The 13,089-nt window shown below is 40.0% G+C and overlaps 1 protein-coding gene across 1 annotated transcript in view; it reads right to left on the reverse strand.

Annotated features, from left to right (window-relative positions):
• The window catches only part of LOC308078855 (uncharacterized protein), a gene marked incomplete at its 5' end in the record, with an annotated part of 216,942 nt that overhangs the window by 46,800 nt on the left and 157,053 nt on the right, over positions 1–13,089 (reverse strand). Inside the window, 13 exons of the mRNA XM_080420199.1 lie at positions 76–183; positions 816–860; positions 2,112–2,156; positions 2,482–2,535; positions 2,883–2,936; positions 5,131–5,184; positions 5,845–5,898; positions 7,462–7,515; positions 9,288–9,332; positions 9,848–9,901; positions 10,570–10,614; positions 11,870–11,923; positions 12,910–12,963. Coding sequence (XP_080276325.1) covers positions 76–183; positions 816–860; positions 2,112–2,156; positions 2,482–2,535; positions 2,883–2,936; positions 5,131–5,184; positions 5,845–5,898; positions 7,462–7,515; positions 9,288–9,332; positions 9,848–9,901; positions 10,570–10,614; positions 11,870–11,923; positions 12,910–12,963 — 720 coding nt within the window. The remainder of the gene's footprint in view (positions 1–75; positions 184–815; positions 861–2,111; positions 2,157–2,481; positions 2,536–2,882; positions 2,937–5,130; positions 5,185–5,844; positions 5,899–7,461; positions 7,516–9,287; positions 9,333–9,847; positions 9,902–10,569; positions 10,615–11,869; positions 11,924–12,909; positions 12,964–13,089) is intronic.

The raw sequence follows: 13,089 nt of genomic DNA on the forward strand, positions 1-13,089 counted from the left end.
TTTGTATTTTTCTGTATTCTCTTAGTCATCTCTGAACAAAGGTAAAATAGCAGCGGACATTAGGTACCCACTCACTGGGATTCCTGGCGGCCCATTGGGTCCCAGATCTCCTAGAGGTCCTTTGCTTCCCCTGGGACCTGGTTTACCTATCGCTCCAGCAGACCCCGGAACACCTTCAGGACCCTGGAGCAGACACACAGGAAAATATATTGTTGCTAAATTTTAACTTTGCATGTACTTTTTTTGTACATTAAAGGGATAGTTCACCCCAAATACATATTTTTTTCTATCGATTAGTCACCCCATGGAGACTTGAGTTCATGGATATTTTTTTGTTTTGTCGCATTAATTTGATGTCCAGCGGACCGGTAGGCAGTGGTTCCGGTAGGAGACACAAAGGAGACACTTTGTGTCTCCTACCGGAACCGCTGGCGGTCATCAAATTATTGGCTTAGGAATGCGACAAAAACAAGAAAAATATCCATGAATTCAAGTCTCCATGGGGTGACTAATTGATAGGAAAAAAAGTCATTTTGGGGGTGAACTGTCCCTTTAATGCGCTACTTTGTCATACGAGACTGTAACACAAAATTAGAAAAAATAGCTGATCTAAAAGCTCCCAACGAGTCGTGAGCAATCGGCTATTCTTGCAAGATTTTGAAAGTGAAAGTGGTTGAGTGTGTCTGATTTTATAGATATTTAACACACACACACACACACGCACACGCACACACACACACACACACACACACACACACACACACACACACACACACACACACACGAAACACTATAAACTAGACTTTACAACTTACTGATGGTCCCTGTATGCCTGTTGGACCCAGATCTCCATGTCGCCCCTGTGAAAGAAATGCAACAAGTGAGATACTAAAAGCCATTTCTAAATGATATCCTTGAAAGGATACGTAAATACAATGTATTACTATTACAGTATTACTTACACATTAAGTATTGTAATACAAAATATCGATGTCTTGAAAAAGTATTATTATTGAATAAATTCACATTCTCAAACTGAGTTAAATGAACATATGGGCTATTGTAATCATGTTTGTGCTCTTTAGACATGATTGTGCTTATTGTGTAAACCAGTGGAGACTGTTCCCTTCGCAATAGAGCAGTGGTTCTCTAACGTTTTCGTGCTAAGGACCCCCCAAGGATCCCTGGGGGCAGTGGTGGAAAGTAACTAAGTACATTTACTTAAGTACTGTACTTAAGTACAATTTTGAGGTATTTGTACTTTACTTGAGTATTTCCAATTTCCATTACTTTTACTTCTACTCCACTACATCTCAGAGGCAAATATTGTACTTTTACTCCACTACATTTACTTGAAAACTTTAGTTACTAGTTACTTTTCAGATGTAAATTATGATATAATGAAACATACATTAACCACTTTAGCCCTATTTTATACCTAGGCTATTTGAAAATAGCAGATCTACAAGCTCACAACGCGTCGCAGCGCGACGCGTTGTGAGCTTGTAGATCGGCTATTTTCAAATATTTAGTACTTTTACTTTTGATACTTTAAGTACATTTTGATGCCAATACTTTTGTACTTTTACTCAAGTACATTTTTTATTCTGGACTTTTACTTGTAACAGAGTATTTTTATATTGCAGTATTGGTACTTTTACTTAAGTAAAGAATTTGAGTACTTTTTTCACCACTGCCTGGGGGTCCCCGGACCCCACTTTGAGAACCAATGCAATATAGAGAGTATGATGTTTAAATCACACCTGCAGGCTACAAACTACGTGTGCATTTCATCACTGACCAGACTGATGAGTTCATGTGAATGTTATTAACTGGTAAATCTAAATGTGTTAGATGTTGCACACAGTTGTACATGGTTTCTGTGCTGGCCTTGAAACCAAATTTCCGTTTGGAAAATAAATGTTAATAAATGATAGCCTGTATCCTGAATGAATGATGGGTGATGGATATGTTCAGGTTTTCACCAAAATACAAAATTCATATGAAATGCACTTTTCTAATATCATCCTATCATCATCCTATAATTCTACAAAATAAAGAAAATACAGTTCTCAGAAGTCATGCCATGATGAAGGGTACATTATGCTTACTAGAGGTCCTGGGGGTCCCTTCTCTCCAGGTGGGCCCGGAAGACCCTGGAAAACACAGACAAGACAAGTCAGAACATGCTGATCGCGCGCACGCACACGCACGCACGCACGCACGCACGCACACACACACACACACACACACACACACACACACACACACACACACACACACACACACACACACACACACACACACACACACACACACACACACACACACACACACACACACACACACACACACACACACACACACACACACACACACACACACGCAACCTGTGACAGACAGAGAGTGCTATGCAGATACATAGTCGCAGACAGATATAAGCCTAATATATGGAACAAATGTGGAATCTTGTAGACTTACTGGAGGTCCAGGCTTTCCGAGGGTCCCGGGCGTACCTCTTAATCCACTCTCTCCCTATTGCACAGGACAGAACGCACAACACGGTTAAAACAACAATTCACTCATGAAGAGTGCAAACTGTGGTAACCGCCTCGCTGTATTGTTGAAAACGCCTGCATTCATAGAGATTATAACGTGGCACCAGCTGTTGCGCTTACGCCTGATTCATATTCTACTTTATATTCCCTTCACAAATTAATTCTATAAATCCCCTTCAATCACCACTGACTATAGAGGTAATTGTGTGAATTTGAAGGTAATTATATTTTTCTATGGAGGGCAATTAGCGCAGTAATCTTATCGTACTTGCTATGAAACAGAATGTTGAGTGTGTGTCAGACCTGGTGGCGACAGGGACTTACCGTGGGCCCCATGTGACCGGTAGACCCCCGCATGCCTATAGTTCCAGGAAAACCCTGAGGGAACATGGGAAACAATATATGAAACAGTGGTGGAAAAAGTACTCAAATGATTTACCTTAAGTAAAAGTATCAATACTGCAATGTAGAAGTACTCTGTTACAAGTAAAAGTCCGTAATCAAAAATGTACTTGAGTAAAGGAACAAAAGTATTGGTATCAAACTGTACTTGAAGTACCAAAAGTAAAAGTACTAAAATGTTTGAAAATAGCAGATCTACAAGCTCACAACGCGTCGCGATGCGACGCGTTGTGAGCTTGTAGATCGTCTATTTTCAAATAGCCTGCCCTACAGGTAGGTATAAAATAGGGCTAAAGTGGTTAATGTATGTTTTATAATGTAATAATTTATATCTGCAAAGTAACTAGTAACCACATTTTTCAAATAATTGTAGTGGAGTAAAAGTAGAGTATTTGCCAATATTTGCCTGAGATGTAGAAGTAAAAGTATAGAAATGTTTAAATACAAAAATTGTACTTAAGTACAGTACTTGAGTAAATGTACTTAGTTACTTTACACCACTGGAAACAGTGAGAATGATGCAACAGGTGGTCCCATTCCCTTTTACTGTAGTTTGACACATTTTAGATTTCTTACAGCTTTCCCTTTAGTATTACACAGAATTCTCTAGAATAAAAATAATAAAATATGTTTTTACAAAATTTGAAGTTGAGCAAGTTGCAGACTACATGTTGTTTACCTGCAATGATAATAAAGGAAATTCGTTGAAATGGATTCTGATTCTCCCAACAGTGACATTGCACCGAATAGCTATGTATAGCTATCTTGTCATGATGTAAGACCAAACATTGTCAATCTCAGTTGCTTCTGTGTGCAGTGGGGAATGCAGAATTGTGCTTTTCCCCTCCATTCACTCTCAATGCATGGCCAAACAGGTCTCAGAATTCCATTACTTTTATTACATTAGCCTACAGTAAATACATGCAAAGCAGATTCTGTCAATATACAGTCCTGGTGCTTATTTTCCCAGAACATATCTTTGTTTTTGCACACAGGATGTGTGTGATGCATATACGCGCAGTATGTGGTGGTAGTGCTTGCAGTTAGTGCAAGTGGCATGCTGGTTCTGTTTGCTGGTCTCTGCCTTCGTCTACTGCCCGCCGGCTAGCCCCCTTTACAGGGGGTGAAAAGAGGAGCAGTGTGTGGTCTACTCCTGCTTTTACACAGCCTCTCCACCGTCAAGACTGCAGCAGTGCCTCCTTGTGGCCACACACAGTAACTGGCCACTGTGCGCTCCCAGACTAAAATATAGGCAGTGATGGAAAAGGTACTCAAATTCTTTACTTAAGTAAAAGTATCAATACCCTATACTCTGTTACGAGTACAAGTCCGGCATACAACAATTACTAGAGAAAAGGAAAAAGGATTGAGATCAAAATATACTTTAAGTACCAAAAGTAAAAGTACTCATTACGCAGAATGTCCCGTTTCACAAGGTATCATATGTATGAAATGCATTCAAATCTTTTGAAAATAGCAGACCTACAAGCTCACAACGCGTCCCATCGCGTTGTGAGCTTATAAATGTTTCGTAATATTAATTCAAATCTACAAAGTAATAGCAACAAAAGTTTTCAAATAATTGTATTGGAGTAAAAGTACAATATTTGCCTCAGAGATGTAGTGGAGTAGAAGTAAAAATATTGAAAATTGGAAATACTCCATTCAAGTAAAAGTACCTCAAAATTGTACTTGTACAACTATTTTTGGGGTCGGGGGATTACATTTAGTTTGACTCTGTTCCACAGATTGTGAACTACAAGCTCACAACGCCTCGCACTGCGAGCTTGTAGATCGGCTATTTTCACAATGTTTGCTGCCTTCTTAATAGTAATATTGACAATTTGGCCAATTTGGTATTAAAAAGGTAAGTCATTGAATTGTAACTTTATAAATGTGCAGATACCCTGTATACACTTATACTGTATGTTGGTGTGTTTACTGTTGAATGAGAAAACAATGTTGCACATTAAGCTATTCATCTGGGGGTCCCGACCCCATGTTTGGGAACCACTGTGTTAGAGCATAATGTGTCAACATGGTTTTTATTTATTTTTTATTTAACCTTTATTTAACCAGTAAAATCACATTGAGACCATTGTCTCTTTTACGAGTGATGGTAATAGTTCCCTCTGCCCTGTACTACAGGTTCTGCTGGAGCATCACTTACATACATGCCTACTGGGCCCTGTGGTCCCTCCATGCCCGGCTTCCCTGTAAATCCCTGGACGACAGACAAAAAAAGGGGAGAAAATACACGTGCACACACACACACACACACACATACAATGTTAAAATGCACACGCGCAACATGTCTTTGTCTCTTTCTCTCTCAATGTGCACCGGCCAAACTCTGGAATGTAATAACTGTGCATAATGTAGTGAGAAAATGTAATGTGTAGTGTGTGTGTGTGCGTGCGTGTGTGTGCAGTACGTGAGCAATAAGTGTGTATGTATATCTCTGCTGTCCGTCAGCAACCAGCTAAGTCCAAAATGTAAATTTTTCAGGAAATGACTAAAACAAAAAAGTGGAGTTAGGCGGTTTTGTTCATCATTGATAAGAACAGCTGAATGGACCTCCAAGCTCACAATGAGGTTGGAGGTCAAAAGGGGGTGGAGCCTGGAGTTAGCTGGTTTTGTCAGAAGCGCTTTTTAATACTTTATTGGTTCAATATTTTCTTAATCAACACACAGACGTAAAGGGTGTAAAATAGCCTGATTTATGGGGGGGGGGAAATGTAGTTAGCTGGTTTCTGCCGGACAGCAACGATTCTTCTGGTGTGTACTGTATGAGTGTGCGTATGTAAGTGTAAATGTGTATTTGTATGCATTATGTGCATGTGTGTGTACACGTACATTCATGATTATGTATATTTTGACTTACTTTGTCTCCTGGCGGACCCGGGATGCCTTGAAGTCCTGTCTTTCCTGGGGGTCCCTATCAAAGACAAACCAGTCACTCACACTTAATCACTCAGCACTCTATTTACCCTGGGTGAGGGAGTGATAAAAAAGGATAATATGGCAGCAGACCATTCAGCTCAAGTGTAAACCAAATCTTCCCTATACTGTAGGCATAATACGGCAGCTGACCAACCAGCGCAATTATATCTATTGGGAAGATATGATTTTTTTTTAAAGATTCACTTTACAATGTGCATTACATTCACCCATATTCACACCCAAATTGGCCACAGTTTATTCACACAATCAAGTACAAAAGTATTGGTATCAAAATGTACTTATTAGGGCAGAATGTCCCATTTTAAGTTTTCAAATGTATAAAACATACTTAGAAAATAGCAGATCTACAAGCTCACAATGCTTGTAGATCGGCTATTTTCAAATGGCCGAAACCTATATAGGGTTGGAGTGGTTAATGTATGTTTTGTAATAATAATCAAAATCTAAGTAACCAGTAACTGATGTTTTCAAATAATTGTAGTGGAGTAAAAGTACAATATTTGCCTCTGAGATGTAGTGGAGTGGAAGCGAAAGTACTGAAAACTGGAAATACTCCAGTAAAGTAAAAATGCCTCAAAATTGTACTTAGGCTAAGTACAGTACTTGAGTAAATGTACTTCGTTACTTTACACTGTTTCCAAAGCTCCCACTCTACCTATTGAGCCACTGTCACCGCAGTAAGGATAGCTGACCGAAGTTATTGCCGTGAGCCACTTCTGCACCGATCGAATGCTATTTTCTCATTTCCTCGTGGTCTGTTTTGGTGTGTCTGTGACGTAATAAATAAATGCAAAATCTTTTGGGTATGCAATAAACAAATTATGGCTGCGCAGTCATCATTGTCCTCAAATGGGATAACCGGCGGCTGATAATCTACATTTACAGCGCAGCTGTTCACACACACACACACACACTCAGGGAATGTCAGCCAGATCACCCTGAAGTTTATATCACCAATAACAACAAACCATGTGCTGACAGCACATTTAACAAGCAAGCATGCCCTTCATTTCACAGGGAAAGCAACTACTCTGGGGGGTGTTTAAATGGTCTTAAAGCCTTAAAAATATATATTTTTTGGCAGAGACAGAGAATATACTTACTGGCAAGAAATGTTCCGCCTGCTCTTGTAATGTTAGATACAGAGAATAATTCCTATTTCAATGTTATGAACCCCATTTCCCTGATTTCTGAATCCAATTAACCCCAGAAAACTGCATGAGAAACCCATAGCTATAGCACATGCTATGAATGAATGATGATAACCCACCTTTGGCAGCAACATTCCTTTGTAGTGAAAGAGTTCCAATTAGTGCCTCTTGAGCAGAATTTTAAACTATGGCCTTAACAGGATTTGTAAATATTTTCTATTCATATCAGTAACAGTTGTACTGGTCACGTTGAACAATTTAGAGCAGCAGATTGACACAATGTATGTCAAGGTTTTATCATTACACCCCATAGCACCTCTGCCTCAGTGTACACCTAGAGGTGTAGCCCTTTTGATAAGACGGTACTGAATCAAATCTAACCTTACCGGAGAACCTGGGACACCATCTGGACCTCTCTCCCCAGCAATCCCTGGAAAACCCTGCAGAAGCAGCAAAAAAACAAGTTATAAGAGATTATAGACTTAACCCTGTGAACTTATAGTGTCCCTTTTCTGGGGGGCGAACATTTGTCGCAATGCGCTATTTCCAGTGAAGAGATTTGGTGTAGAGGGAAAAAGGAAGGGGGCTTATAAACCCTGGGGGGACTCCGGTCAATGAAGTACATAGGGCTTAATGAAATATTTTATGGAGAAAGTGTATGTTTAGAAAGTAGGGATGACAGATAAGCAGGGGTCATCGCCATGCTGGCTTGTGGTTTTTGCCACAGACATAAAAAATGAGTGCAATACTATTACCAAAAACACTAGCCCTGAATGACCATAACAGGTCTGTAACTCTGAGTGTGTTCAAATGGAACCAAAGGAACTCTTACGGGTCCATTTGGTTCCATTTGTACACTCTCAGAGTTATGGGGGTCCTTGCAAATAAAACATTTGAGAACCACCAGTACTAGTTGGACTCCTAATATGCCATAGTGTCATAGTAAATAAGTGTCATACATATTCTGAAGAAAACCTCAAAAGACTCATTTGTCCGTGTACGGACATATTGAAGACCCCTGCAGATAAGTAAGAAGAGAGGAGTTAGATGAAAAGGAAGGAAATCTACTGCGCTCGTAAGAAATCATTAAATTGTAAATGTGCTACAAATTGGGATTTATTTCCGGTAATTAGGCAAACGTGCATAAACGTGTTTAGTTGAGTGGGTTCAATTTCGGAAGTGAAGAGTTATTTAATCTACCATTTAATCAGCTCCTTAGCATTTAATTAGCAGACATTTTATGTGGGGCTACTATAGATGCAATTCTGAGTTTGTGCTTTGGCCATATTAAAGGTACTGCACATTTAGCCCATTGCTTACAGTATAGTCGACTCACAGTATAATTGACAATTTTCCAAAGCGTACCAAGTTATTTTTTGTATTTTTGAGGAATCAATTGGCTTCCATTCATTTCCCCTCCACAGGAGGGTGTCGACCTCTTGATGAACTTGCCCCCAGGGGCAACTGGACGAGGAGAACGTTCCCACCATGAACCATGGGGGTAGAAGAGCATGCACGTGTTCTGCTTTTCATGTCCTATAACTGTGCTCTCCAATGGGGATGTGCATGGGTGTGGCTGTGTGTGTCATTTCCTACACGGTGCCATGTCAACACACCGCTATACTTTACCCATTCAATCCAGGAACGCATCTCTGTCATTTTTTTATTTCTTTGGCTATTCAAAAATAGCAGATCTACAAGCTCATAGTGTGGCACCGATTGCCACGCTATGAGCTTGTAGATCTGCTATTTTTGAACAATCGTGTTTTTTTTTGCAGATCTAAACAAATCTAACAAATCTAACCCCAGAAGCACAGATCGGAGTTAAAAATGTTCGCTTTACAACATATATGTATATATATAAATATATATATATTCAAAGATTTGCACACATTTTCAAGATTTTTCAAAGATAGCAGATCTACAAGCTCATAGCTTGTATATCTGCCATTTTTTAACAGCCAAAGAAATCTAAAATGACACAGACGCGTTCCCGGTCTTAAAGGGTGAAGTATTAGAGGTGTGTATATTTAGTACAGACCAGAGAACGTAAAAGGATGCAGTGATCTGTCAACTGGTGCACTCATCCACCCTCTGAAGGTCGTTGCCTATGCCCAGAAAAGCCCCTGACGGTGTGCATGCATGGCTACTACAGCATGTCAAGCCCTCAGGGATAATAATAATGGCCTCGTCTTTTCTCGTGTCATCTCACCGTATGCCCTTTATCGCCAGCACTGCCGACGGCACCAGACGGGCCCTGAAATGGAAAGAATGCCATTAACCCAGTTATTTTACACAGTAGCGCTCAGAAGGAAAGTCTTACAGTACAATTCACTCGAGGATAAAATAATGAACGGTCTTGAAAAGGTGTCAGTGTTATCCAGTGAAAACCTCAGAACTCTGGACAATATTGATTGTTCTTGATGTACATATCGGAAATCTGTCTTCAGTATCTGTGCTAATTATTGGAAACATGTTACATTATCTGCTTGTCCTGCAATATTTATTGTTGCACTAATGTGTGTCATGATTTATATATGCGAGTCAATTGCAAAGTTTTGTAAAAACTGCTAAATTATACTCAAAAGGTATTTAAAAACAAAAAACAAACAACAAAGACAAGAACTAAAATGTTAAACAACACATAGATATTACCGGTTAATTCTACACAACATTGTAAAGGAGTCACTGGTACAGAATGTGGCGTGAAGGAGAGGAGAAGTATTTAGAGTGGTGTGGTCATGGTATTGAAATATGATATAGAATGGGAACCTGTGTACCAGGCTTTCCTTCTGGTCCTTCTGTTCCATGGGGTCCCGGTAAGCCCTGTAAAGAACACACGCACGCAAGCACGCACACACACACAAACAGAAGCACGTGAGTTTGCGCACCGACTTGGGAGAGCTCCTGTATCTACATAAGTACATATGAAAAGGACATAGCCACGTACACACATTACACAGATATACACGTAGATTCCTGGATTCACCCATTCAATCTGAGTACGCATCTCTGTCATTTTAGATTTCTTTGGCTATTCAAAAATAGCAGATCTACAAGCTCATAGCACGGCGGTGCCACGCTATGAGCTTGTAGATCTGCCATTTCTAAAATATCGTGAGAATTTGTGCAAATCTTTGAATATATATGTTTTAAAGCAAACATTGTAAAATGTTTTGTCCCAGGGACCCCCAGAAGCTTTGAGATTTGAGTTACAAATGTTCGCTTTAAAAATATATATTCAAATATTTGCACACATGTTCACGATTTTTCAAAAATAGCAGATCTACAAGCTCATAGCGCGGCAGCTTTGAGCTTGTATATCTGCTATTTTTGAATAGCCAAAGAAATCTAAAAATGACACAGATGCGTTCCCGGTCTTAATGGGTTGATGGAAAGAAAATGGGCTGAAATATCGCCCAAATTTGGTGTCTAAATGACATTTGTTTCTCTATAGCATTTTGGACGGCAGTTTACAGTAGATGGATGCATACCGATAGACCGGGCTGGCCAGCGTGTCCCCTCGGCCCAGTCCGGCCCTGGAGAAAGAAAGCAAAAGGTAAAATGCTCTTGTGTTTGGGTTAGTCTCTTAAAGCAAGGACACAGTGTATCACAACATTTACAACCCAGAAAGCAAGTTTTGGTCTTTCCGGATACAGCCAGTATCATCACCATGTACACAAATGTACAGCAAAAGAATGTCATGGTATTGCTATAACATATCGTCGTTGTTGGTCAAAATCCTTGTATTCTCCATATTTCAACCATTTTTGAATACAAAGTAACAAGAGCATGTGACTAAATAATGACCACATTGGAGCCATTGGAACACAGGTAATTTTTCCCACATCCAGTAAAGTAATGGTTTTGGGACATAAAAGATTTCTACCCGGCAACAATATGTTCAAAGTCAAAGACACAAAATGCTGATGATAACCATCATTACCTATTAGGCTACTATCTTTACTGGCAAAGGGTCTCTATTTAACACATTGAATGCCAAAAACGGTCCGGACCGTTTTTGAGGGTCCAAACGAGAAGTGCCGAAAACGGTCCGGACCGTTTTTGACCCAATTCTATTTTTATACATGTGGGCCACGTGGGGCGCTAAAACGAAACTTAGACATCACCCAAGGAGTTTCTGAGAAGAAGAGGCTGGATCTGGCTCCATGTCAAAAATCCTTCCGGTCGGCGTTTTCAATGTTATCTCCTTGATTAAAAGCTTAATATCTCCATTTCTTTTTAATGTGGTGGAAACGAGCCGTTTTCGATCGGCGATCACGCTGCAATGGAGGGTCGCGTTAGAAATATTATTGTTCCAGGCGTTAGTCGGGACCCTCCGCCGTCTCGCACGCACGCTTTGTTTACATGCATTTCCGCGTCGGGGCTTCTCACAGCACGAAATGTATAACGCAAGTGGATGGAAGAAATGCTGGCACTCAACGTATAATATTTTAATAAACCTCTGGCACCCAATGTGTTAATAATGTAAAGAGTAAATGTGTATATAAATGTGCTTAATAAAAATTTAAAAGAAGAAATGCTATAAAATGCCGTAAATGTAACGGGAAGCTACAGATGAGCAACTTAAGTCTAAGGATATATATTGATAGTAATAATCACATTAAAATGCAGTTAAGAATTAATGCCACCCGGACCCCACTTTGAGAACCAATGCACTAAGGATACTGCAAAGTGTAGCACCTGAAAGTGTCAGACTGTCTGGCTGTGAATGCATACACAATTTACACATTAATGTAAACCACACAGAGCATGAGTGTTAGGCCTATATACCTTGTTCCCCCTGGGTCCTGGTTTTCCATTACGTCCATCTGGACCTCTGTTCCCCTTCAAAGATGTTCACATGTTAGTGACAGCAGCCGAGTATTGACATCCAATGTTCAATACCTCAATATATATTGGCTCAATATATTGATTGGCTGGCAGGTGTCTGTTAAAATCTTATGTGACAGTTTAATCACCGTTCTAAGTCAATGCTCAAGATATAAACAGCATGTAACCATAACAAACAAAATGAAAACAAGAAACATGGAGCGACGTTAATGGTAAAACTACAGTAACAGCGAAACTAACTGCTAGCAAACACAATTCCAATTTATAAACAAACAGCCTCTCTTTTTATTTACTTTGGCAAGTGAGAAAGTATAGCAGGAAAGGTAACGCACACCAAGGACTGTGTTGAGATGCTGACCGGGAACAAACGAGTTTTGAGCTTGCAGATTGGCTATTTTTGAGATTTGGTGTAGATGGGGGAAAAAGGCGGTCCAAGTACAGTTGTAACTCAAGTCCCCCCCTGCAGTAACTCTGAGGACCCCCTGTTGAAGACCACAGCTTTACATAATTCTGAATATCAACTCCTTCCATCCAGCAGGAGGTACAGGGTCCCTAAGGTGTTGACTAACCTGGTTCAAAACCCCATTCTTCCCCTCATCAATTAATCTGAAGAACTACCCACCTGTACATGCAACGTGTGATGTGAATGTACCTGCCTGTCATGATGTGTGTTATGGGGAATGGTCTTTGTCTTTAAGCATTGTTGCGTTCATTTGAAACATGTGATGCATTAGGTGTATTGGATGCATTGGTTTGTGTATTGCACTTCTACAAACTAATTTCCCAATGGGTACCAATTGTCTCACCACCTACTTTCATTTCATTTAACATCACCAAGATTTAATCAATGTTCAGGCCCAAGACCAAAGAAAAAGAAAACGCAAAAGTCAATCTGAAACAGGCTATCCGTGATGTTTATCGATTAGCAATGGAGTCCAACTGATATTTCTTGGTGTTCATACAAAATGATCATCACTAACCTTTAACCCGTGGCTGCCTTGTTTACCCTGGAGGCCAGTTTCACCGTTTTCTCCCTGAATGGAGGAATACAAATAAAATCAACCAAGCATGTCTACCTTTTCTCATTCTCAGCCACATTTCTTCATCTGGTTAAAAGAGCAGCCGGGTTTCAAGGAACCCCCATGATGTCATGATTGCCC

The sequence above is a fragment of the Gymnoscopelus braueri genome (genome assembly GCF_963280865.1).
Source record: "Gymnoscopelus braueri genome assembly, chromosome: 22".
In the NCBI taxonomy this organism is placed as follows: Eukaryota; Metazoa; Chordata; class Actinopteri; order Myctophiformes; family Myctophidae; genus Gymnoscopelus; species Gymnoscopelus braueri.